The sequence below is a fragment of the Lutjanus erythropterus genome, chromosome 16, assembly GCF_056507025.1.
Source record: "Lutjanus erythropterus isolate fLutEry1 chromosome 16, fLutEry1.hap2, whole genome shotgun sequence".
Lineage (NCBI taxonomy): Eukaryota > Metazoa > Chordata > Actinopteri > Lutjaniformes > Lutjanidae > Lutjanus > Lutjanus erythropterus.
In genome coordinates this window covers 10,631,700-10,649,800 of record NC_139332.1, presented here as the reverse complement: position 1 = coordinate 10,649,800, position 18,101 = coordinate 10,631,700, and the positions used below count along the sequence as shown (strand labels likewise).

The window sequence follows — 18,101 nt, the reverse complement described above, 5'->3', positions numbered from 1 at the left end:
GATGTATCCAAGTGGAACTAAAGAAAGTAAATACCCACTGGAGAGAGGGGTGCGGGTTCACAACAGGTCAGGAGGCTGTCATCACAACAGCTGAAGCATTATACACCCACACTGCGTGGCCCAGCACAAGAGAGGAAAAATACAAACCTCAAACCAGAGAACAAGAGGGAAGTAGACATTACATTCCAACCGCTCCACATTTACCAAAGCCAGGACCCAGCTGTGTGTGATCCAGCCAACTCCTACATCATCTGGAGCCATGCCTCATGTATTCACTTCTGAGATCGAGCCCTGTGAAGCCCACATATAAATATGGCAATCTGGTCAGCGTCGTATTAACACTTGACAGAGGGCGAATCTAAAGCCAAAGCCCCCTGTGGAGAGGTCAAACCTTTGTACAGACAAGCCCCGAAAGACCATGTGACAGAGGAAAATCACTTTCTCTAATGCCCAGTCCATAGACCATCCTACAGTATGGATTCCTGCAGACAGGAGCAGTTAATTGATCCCTCTCCATCCTCACTCAACCATCAACATGAGTGGAAACTAACTCATGCCAGTTTCTGCTATGGGTATTTTTTATAGGAATTACTGCTTTTCTCCTTTTACTTTTGCATACATATACATTTTCCATTTTCATCACACTTTGAGATCTAGACACACTCAAGTTTGACCTCCATTGAGACCAAATTTTAACAGCAAATGGAGTGCACTCAGCAGAGTGAAGATCTCTGCAAGGCAAACTAAAAAGAGTATTCATATGAAACCTATTCACCTTTTCTCAGTAACATTTATCTTGTAATTTAACTAATTTTTGTGAATTGGGAAAAAAAAAGTGTATGTTAAAAGGGCCTGTGATTTTACTAAATAGAATATTTTACTAAAATAGATTTTAAAAGATCAAACTCATGGCTTAACCTTATAATGGGCCAACCTCTCACTGATTAATGATTATTAAATGTAGACTCATGATGGAGTTGACATTTTTTCATGACACAGTGTGGTCATAGTGAGTAACCATTATATTTTTAAAAGTTGCTAAGAGTTCTTTAAATGCTAATCAAAATACACACATTTTAACCATAATTCTTATTTAGCTTTGATTTACAAGGGCTACACATATTTGTGTCTCCACAAATGTGAAGAAACGATAATAATAATAATCTGTGATAGCTAGATTATTCAACAAATTTCTCAAAAAACAGAAAGCTTAGCAGCGCTTGAGCAGTATTCCCACCTTTCTTAAACCAGGAAGTGAGAGGGGGTTCCTTAGGTTATAGCTAAACCATTTCAAACCTGATTCAATCATGTTTTTATAAATATCTGATGGATTTGACAGAAATCTGGGACACAACTTTAAAGGGCCAATATTTCTATTAAAATAAAAAGTTTCACAGCAAAGCTGATTATATTTGCAAATTTTGTACCCATGTTATCAGTAGGTATTATTAGTTTTAGAACTTTGAGGCTTTTAACATTTTTAAATTGTTTTAAGTTGTAAATTGTTGTTTGGGACAAGGGTGTTTTCACGTACATAAATCCTCAAAGAATACATGTTGGTATTAATAGCTCCATTTTTAAAGTTTATTTTGGTGGGGCATGATTTGTCCCAATTCTAAAGAAAGGGTTTATTACATTTAACTACACATGAAACTAGTTACTCCCAAACACTGCTAGAAGGTAAGCCTCGTTTAAGTCTAGACGTTGTCGATGACTTGCGATCCCTACCAGCTGGTCTTTGAGCATATAGTCATAAATATGTACTTAGACTATTTTATTTTGAGGAGAACAGAGGAATAAGAGAGCTTCAAGTGTCTTTGCAGAATACTGAGCTTTTGTATAGAAAGTTGCCACCTCATCATTTTATTCTTATTAGATAGATATTATTAGACAATTCTGTGAAATTCTGTCATAATTAGCAAATTAATTCTTAAGTTGTGGCCAAAAGTGTGTTTTGTGAGGCCACAGTGACCTTTGACCACCAAAATCAAATCAGTTCATCCTTGAGTCCAAGTGGACAGTTGTACCAAGTTTGAGGAAATTGCCTCAAGGCATGTTTGAGATATCATGTTCACAAGAATGGGGCAGAAAGAGATGAACGGAAAACATAATGCCTCTGCCATTATTAAAAAAAAGGGTTTCTGTGAATTACAGAAGTCCCTCAGCATACAGACATGAATGTTTATCGAGGAGTGTCAGATGTGGAGAAGCTTCAGCCTCGCTGGTCACACACTCAGTCATACATCTGGCAGACATAAATATGTAATGAGAGGTTGCCAACTTTGTCCCAATCCAAACGCACCTCCTCATACTGCAGTTGACTTCTGAAAGAATTTTGAGGACACAACCAGATTGTCAGTAACCCAAAGCTCATCCTACATTGATCAATTATCTATGAGGCTAGGGGAGGGAACGTGCAGTGAATCCACTGTAAACTCCTTAGGGAGGAGATGCCATCTCAGCCTACTCGGCTTCAATTCTCTGAAGGCCACCCCCTTAAGTGATACAACTGAAGAATGAGTCATGTGGACGTTACCTTGGATGACTTGTACTGCACTGAAGTTTGCTTATGTGTGTATTAAAAAGGAAAAAATCCACAAACGTTGGCCTCATGTGCCCTTAACACGGTGTGTGCTAGAGTGTGATAAGAAATATGATTACATGCTTTGAGCAGATACTGAAGAAAAGAGTAAACATTCTTTGTATGCTCCTTTTGAAACCATGTATTTTGTATTTGTGAACTATTTAGACGTAATGCTTGCTCACACTAGCATTTACAATGACAAAATTCAGCTGTGAAATCAATTAATTTTGAACAAATCACAAATCTTCTTATCTGGTTCAACCTTGGCGAGCTCTGCCATGAGAATACACGCCTTTGATTAACAGCAAATTATCCTGACAGTACTGACCTTTAAGGGATCAGAGTACCCAAAATGAAGGAAGTTATCATAGCTTATTAGCTGTATTTCTTCATTTACTTTTATTCATCCCTCCTGTTGGAGTTTGCTCCACAAAAGAATGGTTTGCAGCTAGTTATGAGACCTGATTCAATGGCATAAATATGTGTCCTGAATGACCTGTGTGAACTTTTGTTAGCAACCAAGGTAACTTGCTCGCTAAATGAACATAGCGTAGCAATTCTTTATTAAATTTTGAGAACAAAATAGCAGGAGGGATGTAAACAACCCAAAACAGTGAAAAATGGAGACTCTTTTTAAATAGTAAAATTTTGTGGGGACATTTTGACACAATTAAAGTTTGACAGTAAAGTAGAGACAGGAAACATGGTCAGGGAGCAAAGAGGATGACTTGCAACAAAGGTTTGAAGCAGCATGTAGTCATGACAACTTTTTACATAACAACACACTTCAGTTTCACCACATCGTCGCTCCATTGTCCATCCATACTGTATTTTCCTTTTTCTATGTGCTTCAGAACATTTTTCAATGTGGCTCATGCACATCTGAAGGTACAGTTAAATCAATACAATCAATCTGTCAACGCTGGCCTCGTAGCGGCTCACATTTCACTCGCATATAACTGCAACACAAAGCACTGACAGTGACTCTAGCTCCCCTGAGTCTCCCTACTGCACAGATGGCCAAGATTTTGTCCAGAACCATTCTGTTGAACTTCTAGCTAATGACAGTAAGGCCTAAGCAGATGCACTTGAGTGACAGGCCAGGGTAAGATACAGATTTTCCCCAAACCAGCTAAGATCGGGGTCTGTCTCACACAAACTGCTTTGTACAATGTGTTGTTTGACAAGGTCTGAATACAAATGCTGATAGCTATTCGGAACAGGCACTCTCAAAAGCCTGCTGTCAAAGTGAGGGTTCAGACATGAGAACTGTTGAAATGGGGATGCACACTGCACACTGTTTCCTCAAAATAATTCATGGTGTTGCACTTGGTTGTACATACAAAGAGTGAGGGACCTAGCTGCATGGAGAATGCATGAAAAGAGCTTGAAAGGGAAGTAAAAATCGTGCATACTTTCTCTCCTCACACACCAGCCAATCTCTATGAAAAATAAAAGGTAAAAGGTACAAAAACTGTCTTCACTTCTAATGTTGGAACTTTTAAGATTTTCACACTTAGATCAAAATGACAACCCCCTATTAATACAAATGAAAATGTACGGCAACTTTTGGCCAACAGACCTTCTTGGGATTCTCCATCGTCACTTTTGGCTGCGCAGTCAGACTGTGCCATGTTAATTTGCATTTCTGTTACCACTTTTATCGTGGCAAGCAAAGCGGTGCAGAGTCCCGCCCGAGATGGACCTACTCTGGAGAGGGTCCAAAGCGAGCTTGATGCGCCTCCAAGCAGGCTGCGGTGATGTCTCGCCGACTGCGGCCAACCCATGATGCCCACCCCCCTCCCTTTTCTCTCCCTCAAACATGTGAGTGTTGTGATACTGAGCTCATATGTGTGCAGGAGAACAGAGAGAGAGATGTTTCTAGAAGTGTCTGTTTAGCTGTCAGTTCTGTAGAAGCTTATCTCTGTGGTTTGAAGTGTAGTTTATCTCCTGTGTTACTGTTTTTACATTCAGGTAGCTGCTGTGTTTGACTGTTCTGTTCACTTTCAGCTATACAGAAGTAACTGCTGATGAAAACCAAAAAGATCATGGTTTTGCTGCTTCAGAATAAAAGCTTTCAAATAACACAAGAACACGGGAACAATTTATACTAAGTTCAGTGTTTATTCGCTGTTTTACAGCTGCTTGACTTAAGCTAAGCTACTTGTGTTCTGTCATAAGACACGCCCTGTTGTAATGGAAATGCACATGCCTGCCGTGTTCAGCTGACGAGCCAAGTCGAGCCAAGTTAGCACATGTGCGGAAAAGGGGTATCTGTGTGCTCCAATACCCATACTACTATACTATTTAGTATGCCAGAAAAAGATTTAGTATGTCCCAATACATAGTATGTGAAACTCTGTATGCCAAAATCCCAGGATGTCCTTCTGCATCCATTTGTATTTTGGAGTACGCAGGCCAGCATTCTTTCCTGGCTAGTCTGACCCACAATCCTTGGTGATGAGTGTCTGAGCAAAAGGGTCAAAGTTCAAGGCACCATGTTAGCATGTCCAGATTATATGCATACTGCTTGCAACAGTACATACTTTGTAGGGGCAACTGTAGTACGTACAGCAAGTAAAAAGAAAAGCTATGCAATATGCAGGGACTGACATTGTCTTGTACTCTGGGGGCGTGGAGGACATGGCAATGTCACAGATGTGTCTTGTCTTGAGGGCAGAATTGCTCACACTTTTTCTGGAAAAAGGCCAAGAACTGCTGTGGCAATTAACATAACAGACTGGAAGCAGAGTCAGTTGATGGTAACAAAAAATGACTGTATATACAGTTTACTACAAAGCATGTAACTGAAAAAGTTGCAACTCTTTATTCTCAACCATCAGTGCTGATCAGACCACAGGTTTTCACTGAAATATCTACAGCTTGGACTGATAGTACTTCTTTACTAAAGACAGATGGAGGTGCGCCTGCAGGTGCTTTTCACAAGTACTGTCATGGTCATCTGTTGATCTCTCCCAACATATCCAGAGGCCCTCTTAGTCAGACTGCACAGCAAACAAGCGTACCTTTCTCTTTGGTATACTCTGCACACCACGAGCTACGGGTGATGAATCAAACTACTCCTGTCCTGCTCTCTCACTATTCATTTCATTCATAAACCCAAAATATTGTTAAGGCAGCCGATTGGCTGAGAGCGCGCTACGCAAAAAGACGGCGTGCTTTCGGTAGCCAATGAGAGACCAGTAGTACGCTCTCTCCCTCTCTCTCTCGCTTTCATGCTCCCTCTTTAACCCTCTCTCATTTTTGTTCTCTCTCCGTCTCACTCTCTCTGACTCCCTGCCTCAGTGCATTACAGCAGTCAAAACAACACCCTGGCTGAAGAGAACGCAGCGTAGAAACAAGTGCTAAGGGACAGAGTCTTAAGTGGTGACTTAGACCTGTCTCGCCCTTTAAGCCCAGCCATCTGTATATGTTGTCCGGCACTTTAAGACCCCCTCCTGTGCGTCATTTGCTTGCAGGTGACAGGGAAAAGCACTCTAAAAATGAAACTTTATTGAGCAATTGATTGGCTGATTGACAGCTATATTGACTGATCTTTAACGGATCCCTCTTGAGATGGGATGGGGCTGACGTCAGGCCTAATTCAATATGACCCAATTCAATATTCACTTTGGGTTTTTTTTCATGTGCAAATCTTTGTGGCACAGAGAGGACAGAAAAAACAACAGAAACACACATGAATCAATAATAGCAGTGATCCAGTGACTCTCCATGAACTCAGAGTGTGTGCCACAGTTTGTAGGGAACTGGGTTGACCGGGTTTAAATGCGGTTTTGAGGTACAACACTGCCATCTATGGGCAGGTGTGACTGCTGCAGACTCCCTACGGATTACATCATCATGTTGAGGGCACTGATGTGTTTTTCTCAGATGCTGTGGCTCAGACAAAGAGAAACAGGGACAGTTGTATTCTCCACAGGAAAAATAGTTTAAAAAGTATATGTGGACATATACAGCTAAAGGCCTATCAGAAGTTTTGACTACATGGCTTTTGTTTTACACATCCCGGAAGAGTATTTCACATCTACATGACTTCAAAACAATCTGATTTGACCAATAACTGACTGACAATAACTGCCATCTGGGCTGATGACTACATTCCCAAACAACCAGTCTTCTGCTGAGATCTTCCTTTTACTATTGTATCACTTTTTTTTGTCTGTGGGTAAGTAAGCTCATAAATATGAATTTAAAATAATGTGTATAAATATCATTCAAGATAATTTATTCTATAATTTATCTGTCAACCTACCTAACAACAAAGCTAGTCTCCATTCTCTTGCTTTATATCTATGTATTAAAATTGTGATAACACCAGATTTTTATGACACAATTACATTGGCCAAAAGAATTCACGTTTACAATATGCATAAAAATTTGACAAAAAAAAATAATTCTATCATTGAAATTCATCCTTAACTTTGTTTAATGTGCGTTTTGACTCTTATTTTGGCAAATGAATTCCACTCAAAACACAAGTGTAGGGAGGTGGAGAGAGTCTGGAACCATAACTGTAACTGATTTAAGATGGTATGTACAAAAACAGCCTAAATGAGTAGTAATCAGGTCAGTAGAGGCAACACAATTTCTTAATCTAACTATTATAAAAGAATTTCTCATTCCCGAGCTTCTGTCACATGTCAACATCTGCCCATCTTGCTGGTGTTCCAGCTCAGGGGGTGATGTTTTGTAGCTGAAAGAAAACCCAGCACATGGGATTTCAATTTGTTACTGTTGCCTAAAAATATCTCAGCTAATGAGATTAAATATTAAATATTTCCATTGTCATACTAAACATAGCAGCCAAACAAACTAAAGCTAACTTAATCTATGTCAACATTTCCAGTTGAAGCCAAGTTCATTAGGAGTGAATTTCCAGAAAAGGGATGAGACAACACTTTGTCACACAGTTTCAAAACATCACATCAGTGTGATGATGACAGGGATTGTGTGGGATCACACTGCCTCCTAGTGTCTCCATAAATGTTAGTGCGGCATATTGGACAGAGTGAACATCCACATGAAGCACAGAACATGATAACTGTTCTTTTCATGTAGCAGACCAGTGACAAAGGAAACCTCAAGCTGCCACATCCTGGCATGCAGTTTGGGATGCACACAGACAACAGCACATATTGGGATGAAAACATAGCGAAACAACTCATCTGCTCTAGCTGTTATATGTAGCCAAGTCAAATGCTTTGGACACATTGCTGTAACGGTGGTCCAACTACTATATGCCATTGGACTTCTCAATTAAAATCACATTTCAAGTTGCTTTAAGACTACTAAATGCATTTAATGAACAAATTAATCAGAATCACAATTAGTTAATCATAAGGCCATGAAAAAGTTATTCCAACATATCGCAAATGTCAACATTATGGTGTCTGGAGCCTATCCCAGCTGACACTGGCTGGGAGGCAGAGTACACACTGGATAAGTCACCAGTTCATCTGGGCTGACACAGAGATAAACCACCATTCGTGCTCACATTCACACCTATGGACAATTCAGAGTCACCGGTTAAACTAATTAACCTGCATGTCTTTGGACTGTGGGAGGAAGTGGGAGTGCTCGGAAAGAACCCACGCAGACACAAGGAGAACATGCAAACTCCCCACAGAAAGGCCCTGCCCTCAAGCTGGCTGGGGAATTCTATCTCAGCACCTTCTTGCTGTGAGACAAGTAATAAAAAACATTTTTTTTATTTCACCACCACCATTTTAAGTTATTCTAAGAACTTGCGGCATCTTTGTAACAACAATATTGTCAGTCAGACGTTGAATGCGACTGCTGGAATGCGTCAAATTAATTCATTCAGTCAGTTCACCAAAAAGCAATTATACAATTACTTTTTTAATCAATTAACAAATCTGCCTGGTCAATATATAAAGTGAAAAAACATTCCCCAGTTAACAAAACATTTTCTTTGCTAGGTGGAATAATTTATTTTCTTCTTTGCTTGCCAGATTAATTAAGAAATAGCAATTTTCATATTACAGCTAGTGAAAACTAGGCTACATAAACTGTCAAACACATTTTGTGAATTGTTCAAACACCACACAAAACTGTGACCTCAAGCATAGACTGAGGAACACAAAGCGCTACATATAGAGGGTATCTGTATTTTAAAGATATGAGGAGGGGTGAATGATGACCGGTCAAAGATCTGCAGATCTCAGTCTTGGGGTCAATGTCACATGGTCAAATACAAGATTAAAACTGCTATGCAAGAGTAGTGCAAAATATTACTTCATGAAAAGTACCGTAACTTCAACTCCTTAGACTACTCTGAGAATGTAAATCGACCAATCTCTGGAGGAATTAAAAATGAACTATTTGCTTTGGAATACGTTTCCAACTACTATGGAAGTGAGTAACAATAAGTGAACAAGTACAGTATGAGCCCAGGCTCCGTTTATTCCAGTTTAGTTTGATACAGTCCTTATTTTCACCAAAACTTAAAATGTTACATACATCCAAAGTTTTCTGGGTTAAAAAAAATTAAAGCAGAATCTGAGATGTAATTGCACTCAGAAAACTGAGGACATGAGGAGATTTAAAAACAAAACAAAAAACAAACACTATTACAAGTTTAGATTAAACCATAGTGACATAATTTTACTGGAGTTACTCTCAACTCCTCTGACTATAAACAAACCAATGTACAAAAGAGTTTCTAAATGTTTGTAACATACCCTGAATGTCAGGCTGCACAAAGTCTGAACAGCAGACTACCCTGATTTTTGGCTGAACAGGATCATACTGGGATAGATGAAGCCATTCTTAAAATAGCTTTAATTTGAAGTTGTTGTTCAGTGCCTCAAAGTGGATTTTAATTGTTAAGAAGAACAAAAATGGAAGAAAGCCTAATTTTCCACAGCAGTTTTACAGTTTTCTAAACACTGACTTTTGAGAGCACACAGTCTTCTGCACTCATTTGAGATGCTCAACGGAGCATGCAAGTTTTCAGTTTGATGTTTCACATTTCCATGTACACCGACCTGAACTGATGCCATCAGAGAGCTGTACGAGCCTGACAGATTTCCACGTTGAATTTCTTTTCAAAGCTAAAGGTTTCTCACTGCAAAGACAAGGCAAGTCAGTGCTTTCAGTTTTTCAGTAGACAATTCCATTCCTAGAAGGGTATGAAAACAAGCTGTGTTACAGTACCTACACAAGTTTCTGGCCTGGATGTAAGGCAACTTGAACAGGTACACAGAACTTGATCAGGAGAGCAGATCATTAATTTACGTAGTAATCAACAAGCATTGTACCACTCTAGACAAACCACTCCCAAAAGAGGAATTTTAAAAAGGTCAAATGTCAAACTATGAGGAATTCAATTCAAGAGGAAATTAGTGAGCCAAAACTGGGTGCAGAAAGAGACAAGGATCAGTATTATCGGCATTATCAAAGTATTATTAAAATGTGCCGAAAATGTCCAAAACCTTCTAATGCACAACTTTAATATCAAAAACCTCTAAACAATTTCAAATAGCATCATGCCCTTTGTGATGTCAGTGCTTTCACTGACACAAAACATACTGCTGCTGCGCTGCATCTGGGAGACTGCTGCTAACTTTGGTTGATGTTGGACAGTGTTTAACTTGAGTTTTTTTTTTTTTTTTTTCAAAGCTTGGTAACCACACAGTGATCTCTATAAGTAAAATGGGAAACTATAAGATTATTTGTTGACAATTTCAATCAAAGTCCATTGCGGAACGGATTATAATTTCACCTCTGTCTTTGATTACAATGGACACACGGGCTGGTTCATTAGATAGCACCAGGGTCCCAAGAATCTTGATCGAAACTGGTTCAAGAAGCTGAGTTAATTTGGTGGAAAAGGGCCTTAATAGTTATGCTGGGCCACAAACTCAGTTTTAGTGCCACAGAAATCCCTGGCCTCCTTATGTAAAAATGATTCCAGAGCATTCCATACAGTCACGTTTACAGATTTTGTTCCCTTTATTATTATTATTATTTTTTTTTTTAATGTCCTTTGTAGCAGAGCCAACAGAAAACCTGGTTATTCTGCAATTTTAATGATGTTAATATTCAACTTTTAAAGTTAAATGGGTATCTAAATCATCAGGGTTTGTTGAGAAGGCTTTTTGTGATGACAAAAGAAAATGTCATCCATGAAATCTTCCCAAATCAAGGATGTTGTAACAGTTTTCAAGAATGACTCCTGTTGAAACTTAAGAGAAGGACACTTAGGAAGGACGGGAGGTGAAAGCCACTGACTTCACCAGTCAAAGTTTGCCAAAGTTGAGCTCCATGTGATGCAAAAATGCAAATTCACTTGTGTGCTGTAAAGGTCTGAAACAGTTTTGTTCAACAACATGCAGGTCAAGTCCAAACACTGAAGACAGAGAGGAAGCCATTAAAAGTCTCAGCTGGTCTTTCCACATACAAAGCTATTCCAAGACCACTCCAATGCGATGCGTTTGGGCAACCTCCTCCACATACCTGAGTGTCAGTAATTCCCAGTCACATCATCCAGGATAGGCAAATGTAAATACAAAAACTTAAATTCAGAGCAGCGTGTTATTCTTTTATTGCGTCCCCTTCACATCCTGTTTGTGGGGAGATGGCCACTGCCTCCAGAACTACTTGAATTCCCAACCGGATGTTCAGATGGACATATTCAGAGGCAACTGGTCCAGTTCAGCAGGGGAAAAGAGGTCAGTGATGCCCTCATTCTCAGCCAGGCTCAGGAGGTACTCCTCTCCATCAAGTGAGAAGGCCAGAGGTGAACTGAGGGTGACAAAACTCTGTTGATCTTCAGAGGTGCGTTGGAGGGAGTTGGGCATGGGGGAGACAGTGGTGACGGAAGCTGGTGATGAGTGCTGTTTTGGCTCGGTCAGTGGGTTGGAGACTCTATTGATTCCAGAAGTATGGTTAGCATTGTCTGGAAAGATATAGGGAATGTGGATCGGGAGAGGAAGAAGAGGAAAAGAGATGAGCGATGAAAGAAGGGCAAGAATTAAAACAGTATCTTCTAAAGAAGACTCACCTTTGGAAGACACCTGAGTGAAGGACGAATAAGGCGAGAGGAGAGCGGAACTGTTCCCATTTGTGAGGCTGCCATTGGCCACACAGCCATCTGTGGTTTCCATGGGGATGGGATCATCAGAGCAAAGGAAAACCTCAATGGGCCCCTGCGTGCTGCAGAGGTGGACCTGAAAGCTCTGAGTACCCAATAAGAAGAATGCTTTTATTAAACTGTCTCTGAATATGAACAGACAAAACAAGGATGTAGAAAGAAAATTGTCTAATTGCACTGTATTGTCACTGGAGTTTCAAGTCAAAATGTTGAGTTTCATTTATATATATAAAAAAAAAAAAAAAAAGTAATTCCGTTAAAAATGTACCTCTTCTGGGTGTGGCACTTCCAGTTTTGTCTCTGCAGGAGCTTTGATCACAATCACAGTCTGATCTTTCAAGTTGGGAATCCTTTGGACATCTTCGTAAGTCAAATAAGCAAATGTGATCCTCAGAGTTAAGGAATATACTCAGCATAGACTGGTGTTTCCATACAGCTGAGGAGTCAACCATGTTTAGATGGAACCCAATATTCCAAAAATAATCAGATTAATATCCCAATCAGAATGAAAGTGCCACATGTATAAATGTTATTCGGAAGAGACTGGCCTGATTAGAATGAATTTTAAATCGGATTGAAAGGGATGGTGTAAATCTTTGATAATTCGCTCAGAAGGAAAAAAAATAGCATGTTAGCACTTATTCTGATCACTTCTCTTGAGCTGTAGTCATTCCCAAGATACAATGCGGGTCTATCCTGAAAATGGCTGGTCAGAAATACTTTTTGTTTATTGGTAGTTGGCAAACTGGAAGCGCAAGAGGAAGAAGGACAAAAAGGACAACGGCAACAACGTCTTCTGCAGATTAGACGCTTGACAGCAGGTAGAACCATTTTGCACATGTCAAAAAAGGCTTTGGGGCATGTAAACACGCATGTTTTATCAGATCACTCGATTTTGCGTCCATGTAAACAGTTAAGGTGGAATTTCTAATCAGAATGATTTCAGTCAGATAAAAAGATCAAGTAAATGTAGCTAATGACTTCACTTGAAATTCACATAAGACACATACAATCATCCAATCCACACCAAAACAAAAATGCTGTTAGTATGGATCAATCTTTAGATCCATCATCAACACTTATTTCCACATAATACTTTGGGTAAACCTAATTGACCAAATTCAATTTGTTAATGTGAAATTACAATCAAAGGATATCTCTGACTATGTTGGTTCTCACACATCTGGTGGACCTGCTGCACACAGCTTTGGATCAATTCGTCCAGCTTCTTCTCTTCCTCTATGAGAGCCTTCAGCTCTTCATACAGGTGTGTCTTCACATCACCACCCCTGTGCACACACATCCAAGCAGCAATACAGAATTAACAGCACAAAAAACTTAAGATCAAACTTTCTTGGTCATCAGGGAATTAAGAATCAGACAAAAAGTAAGAGCTGAGAGTAGTAGTTTTGTAGGTGGTACAACACTTTAAACTACATGTCTCAAAATATATATAATGTATAGATTGATGTACATTTGCTAGGATTACATGGTAAATATCATTCTCAACATAACATTCTGACAAAGCTAAAGCTGTAATGTGCATATGTGTCGTACAATAAGCTCCTTTCTGTAACAGACCCACTATCTGCTACATCTGCTTATACTTACATCCATTGAACGTAGTTTTTAGACTTTTTTTCGATGAGTTGGATCCCTTCCAGGACATTGGTGACATCATAGACACGTCTCTTAGGGGCATTGAGCTCCTGGGCAACTAAGTTTAGGTCCAACACGCCATCAGCGGAGCGTTTCAGAAGCTCGGCAAACTTTCGTGTCAACAAACCGAGTGAGGTGTCATAGCGCGTCTTCTCGAACTGGGACTGGTGTGCTAAGGGACTGGCGGTGGGAGCTGGAAAAATGGGTGTGGATTGAGAAATATTGAACTTGTCATGAGCCCTTCTTAGATTCTTTTTTTATTATTATAAACATAGTAAAGTGTCATACTGCAGTATGCTAATTTTAATCTCACTTTCTATTCTTCTGTTAACACTGAGCAGAACAAGGAGTGGGTGTAAGGGTGAAATGCACCACCTTACACTGTGATAAAAACTAACATTATCAATATGGTTTAAAAATTTCATTTTAGACACTCATTCATCATAATAAATTAATCTTTACACACTGAAAATGACAGAGCAGAAAAGAGTTTGGAGGACAGACTTTAGGAAAACTCATGAAAATTAATCGTTGAGTCATAATGCACAAGTCTATAAGAAGACCAATGTTTGGTCTAACAATATGCCTTCTAGTAGGCTTTTTCCACCAACATGGAACCAGACCCCGTTCCAGTTCAAGTGCCAAATTTTGAACCATTTCTACAACAAAAAAAAGTTCCGAACCTGACAATTTGGTTCCCTGCTAGCACCAAAGAATAAGAGAGGCATTAACATTAGGCAAGCAAAATGGGCATCATATTCTACAGGTTGCTGTGCATTGTGCGGTGTCCTCTGTTGAGGAAACCTTTGATTACAATGGTTTCACTCAACACTAGGAGAAATGTGGGCTGGATCACTAGCAAGGACCAAGGTTCTAAGGATCTTGGAGGGACCAGTTCAAGAACTGCAAATAATTTGGTGGAAAAGGGCCTAAAGAGTGTGACATGATGTGATGAACAGAACCAAGTCCTCCAGAAAAACACAGGAGACTAAAAGCAACTTCACAAAACTTACTACAGACTACAAGTTAGGGCTGCACAATTATTTGACATATTATTGAACTCGCAATATGCCCAAATGCAACATCCAAATTGCAGAAGTACTGTTGTGATGCTCTGACTCAACAACTGTCATATCCTCACGGTTTGAAATGTTTTCTCCCAGTGAACATGAAAACGGTAATGCAAAAATGATCAAACTGTAATGCAGAAATGATCATTCCCACTAATCATGAATCATGCTGCAATATCTTTCAAAATAATCAAATTTCTTTTAACAATATCTCAAAAACAACCTTGATAATGGTGCACATATACTGTACATACTGTGCAAACTCACCAGGCCATTAACCTCAAGCTCCACCATTTCTGAGAATATGTATGAGACATCTGCAAACACCTATTATGGCACTGCAAGCTGTCACCATTAACTTGTCAATGTGCTCATTTGCTATTTGAGCAGAATGTGTGAACTGCTGCATCATGGTTTTGGAGTGGAGTTTGACAAACTGTAGAAGTGCAGGGTAGCACCTACCACTTCTCTAGCCCAGTGCTGGAACACTGAAAAATATTTTAAATCAGTACAGTACAAAGTCTTACTCTTTCCTCCAGTGCAGGGCGGAGAGGCCATTGGCTTCTTGGCTTTGGTGGCTCCACCATCATCCTTAAGCTCATGGGGGTCACCTGCTTCCAGCTCCAGCCTTATATTTACCTGAGTGAAAAGAAGGCAGCTCAGTAATTATCATGCACCTTTAAAGTTGCAATTATGTCATTGAATCCTGTGGCTCACAGGGCAGCCATTTTGGCCAGTAATATAGTATGAACTTGTCATGAATCCATAGCATTCATTTGTGACTTAACATGCAGGTAATTAGAGGCAAAATGTACGTTTCTTTGTGAAACTATAAGTTCACTTAGTCATTTGGAGCTGGATTTTCTTCGTTATTGAGGACTGTCATGACACGGGGGTTGGAACAGAAGCTAGCTCCCTCACCAGAGTGTTTAGCTAGTTGGAGCAACATCTCCCCATCCCCCTCACATGCTCACCCTAGGCCTGCACAGTAGTTCGCTTCTGGCTATAATAAACACGGTACAGTTTACAGTTACCGCCTTACCAATGTATTTCCACAGAAAGACGAGTGGTACAGAGCGCAGTTAGTGTATGCGGCAGTCGAAGAACAAAGTGTGCAAAAGTACGGTCCGTCAAGGCGCGGTGTGATGCCTCAGCCAAAGGTAAAACAAATGTAAAGTTACCGGAAATGAATAAATGTTCCCATAGAGTCACAAAGTCACCTTCAAAATAAACGCATTTACTTAACGGATACCCGGCAAATTAACACCGCGTACCGGTGATGTCGTTCCATTTTATTTTGAGGGGCACATTGCTTTTCATCAACGAAAATTTTATCTTGTAGGCATTTTCCGAGCAAACAAAAACATTTTCCATTTTTTAAACTGCACTTCCATTACGAGTTGTAATTCACGTAGAAATCTCTCAAGACCTTTACTGTGTGTCACGACTAATACAACACTGACATGACTAATACAATATGCCTGCAAATTATTACCGTTCAATTGCAGTAAGCTTTGATTAAACAGTAACTGCTATTGTTCCGTTTGTTTGTTTGCGTAACATTGTCTTATTCTGAAGACCAATTTAGCACTTCCGTTAACAACCTGGACAACCTTCGCTACCTTAACGCAGCTATCGCTAACTAAAGTCGCACTTCGACTTATCAATCGTGCTAATGTCACTGATAAGATACAGTTGCTTCAGTTGGTTAATTTGACAAACCACACAAGTAGCTAGATAAATGTCATCAAGCATACAACAACAGTGTGAAAAAAATAAAACAATCACGAGGAACATGGCCGAAGAGGTAGCTAAGCTAAATGATAAACTTGACCAGATGTGTCGTAAAGCCAAGGGGGCTAACGTTGTACATTGCAACGTTAGCCAAATTAGCTAGCTAGCTAACTGTTAGACTCCCGATTAAACCTGTTATGTTCTGTGTAAATAAAGTGTATTCCCGGTTATTATGAACAGAGAATATAATTAAGTGTACTACTCAGTGACCACCTGGGCTGTTAGCATTTCGTGTCCTATTTCAGGTGAGTCGGGTTGCCCTGGCATCTGGTTCATTCAACTTAACGTACCTGAACTCGGTCGGGTTTAGATTTCTGTCCTGGTTGTTGAGGGTCCAGCGGCGGGTGTGGCGTTGAGACAGCTCGGAGGACCAGAAGCTTCCACTCGTTCGTCCTGACCGATGGTCAAACTACTGCTTGTACATCCCCTACCAATGTAACGGTACCCTGTCTAGTTCTTGTATAATATAGAACGGGCAGTTTCCGTCTCTATGTAATTAAATTATCTGTCTGAATAATGTTTTTAAATGTTATTTTAGGTGACAGAGTTATGAGAACATTCTACGCACAAAACTCGAAACTTCCCGCGATAGGTTTAAACCAGATTAGCATGTCAACTACTATTGGCCAAAAGTCTGTGTACGCAGCACTATATGCGTCTGACGCAGCTGCAGCCGACCAATGACTACAGAGCTCTGGCATTGGAGCTTTTTTGTTTTGTTTTTTTCTTAAAGGGACAGTTCCCAGTTAAATCAAAAACACATGTTACCTGTAGTGTCATTTATCTATCCTTAGGGATACTCAACTTGCTTTGCCTGGAGGCCACTTTTGCAACAGTGACAAGAGGCCAGTGGTCAGTTAACAAACAAATATTAATAACACTATTAGATAAATACAATAAATAACTGGAATTGACACTAGGTCTATCAGATAGATGAATCAGATATTTAACTGCATTTAATGGCTGAAACTGCATTTTAGTTGTAAATGTTTTGGATAGATTTGAAAGAGTTTATGTTAAACATAAACATCATACAATCGATCAAATGTTGGAATGATTCATAAACATAAATATGTTATATACATCATCCCAAGCAACATCCAATGGACATTATAAGATATTTACTAATTAGAAGAAACAAGGAAAAAAAACTTCAGTGTTAATTTATTTTCATTGTGTATTAGAAAATTGTCACCCAGCCTTAATTTGAGTGTAACTTATCTAGATTGTCTTCATGTGACTTGGCAAGTTTTGGAGATATTGGTTATTGAGATTTCTGTCTTCTCTCAAATATAATGTAACTACATGGCACTTGGCTTTTGGTGCTCAAAGAGCCAAAAATATACATTTGAAAAACTTAACAGCAATGTCTCTTTCCAGAAACCATGACCTGGTTACTCGATGCAATCCACACACCTTGTTGTGAACAGTTTCATGTAGGAACTTCTTTTCTTTCTACTGAACAAAATCTCCCAATAGCACACAGAAGGAAGCGTGCATTTATTCATGGATGAGAGGTTACATCTCACCTGGGGAAGACTCCATTAATGTTTACATCCTGTGCAGTTACATGTGTGAGCATCATATCTATAAGCGGACGCACGCTTCTTCTTGCATAGTGATACAGTTTAAGGACAGTACAAAGAAAACAGTCCCTGAAATTTAGACGCTTTAAGCCGCAAATCTCAAGTGTATCTAATCCCATTATATTTGAGAGAAGACAGACATCTCCTACAGAGGATATCTTAAAATCTTGACAACTCACACCAAAACAATCCAGCTGTATAAATAGCACTACAGGTAAGAGGAAAAATGTGTGTTTTTGATTTTGGGGGTGAACTCTCCCGTCAATAAACAG

The 18,101-nt window shown here is 39.6% G+C and overlaps 1 protein-coding gene across 2 annotated transcripts; it reads right to left on the bottom strand.

Annotated features, from left to right (window-relative positions):
• Positions 1-9,216: 9,216 nt before the first annotated feature.
• Positions 9,217-16,983, bottom strand: e2f3 (E2F transcription factor 3). 2 transcript variants are annotated; one of them, XM_084739687.1, is made up of 7 exons: positions 16,534-16,983; positions 14,977-15,088; positions 13,332-13,572; positions 12,878-13,009; positions 11,989-12,103; positions 11,631-11,805; positions 9,217-11,525 (listed from the first exon to the last, which is right to left on the bottom strand). In XM_084739687.1, exons 2-7 carry the CDS (start codon positions 15,005-15,007, stop codon positions 11,248-11,250), a joined length of 972 nt encoding a protein of 323 aa, XP_084595813.1. In that variant the 5' UTR covers positions 15,008-15,088; positions 16,534-16,983; the 3' UTR covers positions 9,217-11,247. The 2 variants fall into 2 exon arrangements, with proteins under 2 accessions (XP_084595813.1, XP_084595811.1); XM_084739685.1 differs by lacking the exon at positions 16,534-16,983 and adding an exon at positions 15,492-15,627.
• Between the last annotated feature and the right edge of the window lie 1,118 nt (positions 16,984-18,101).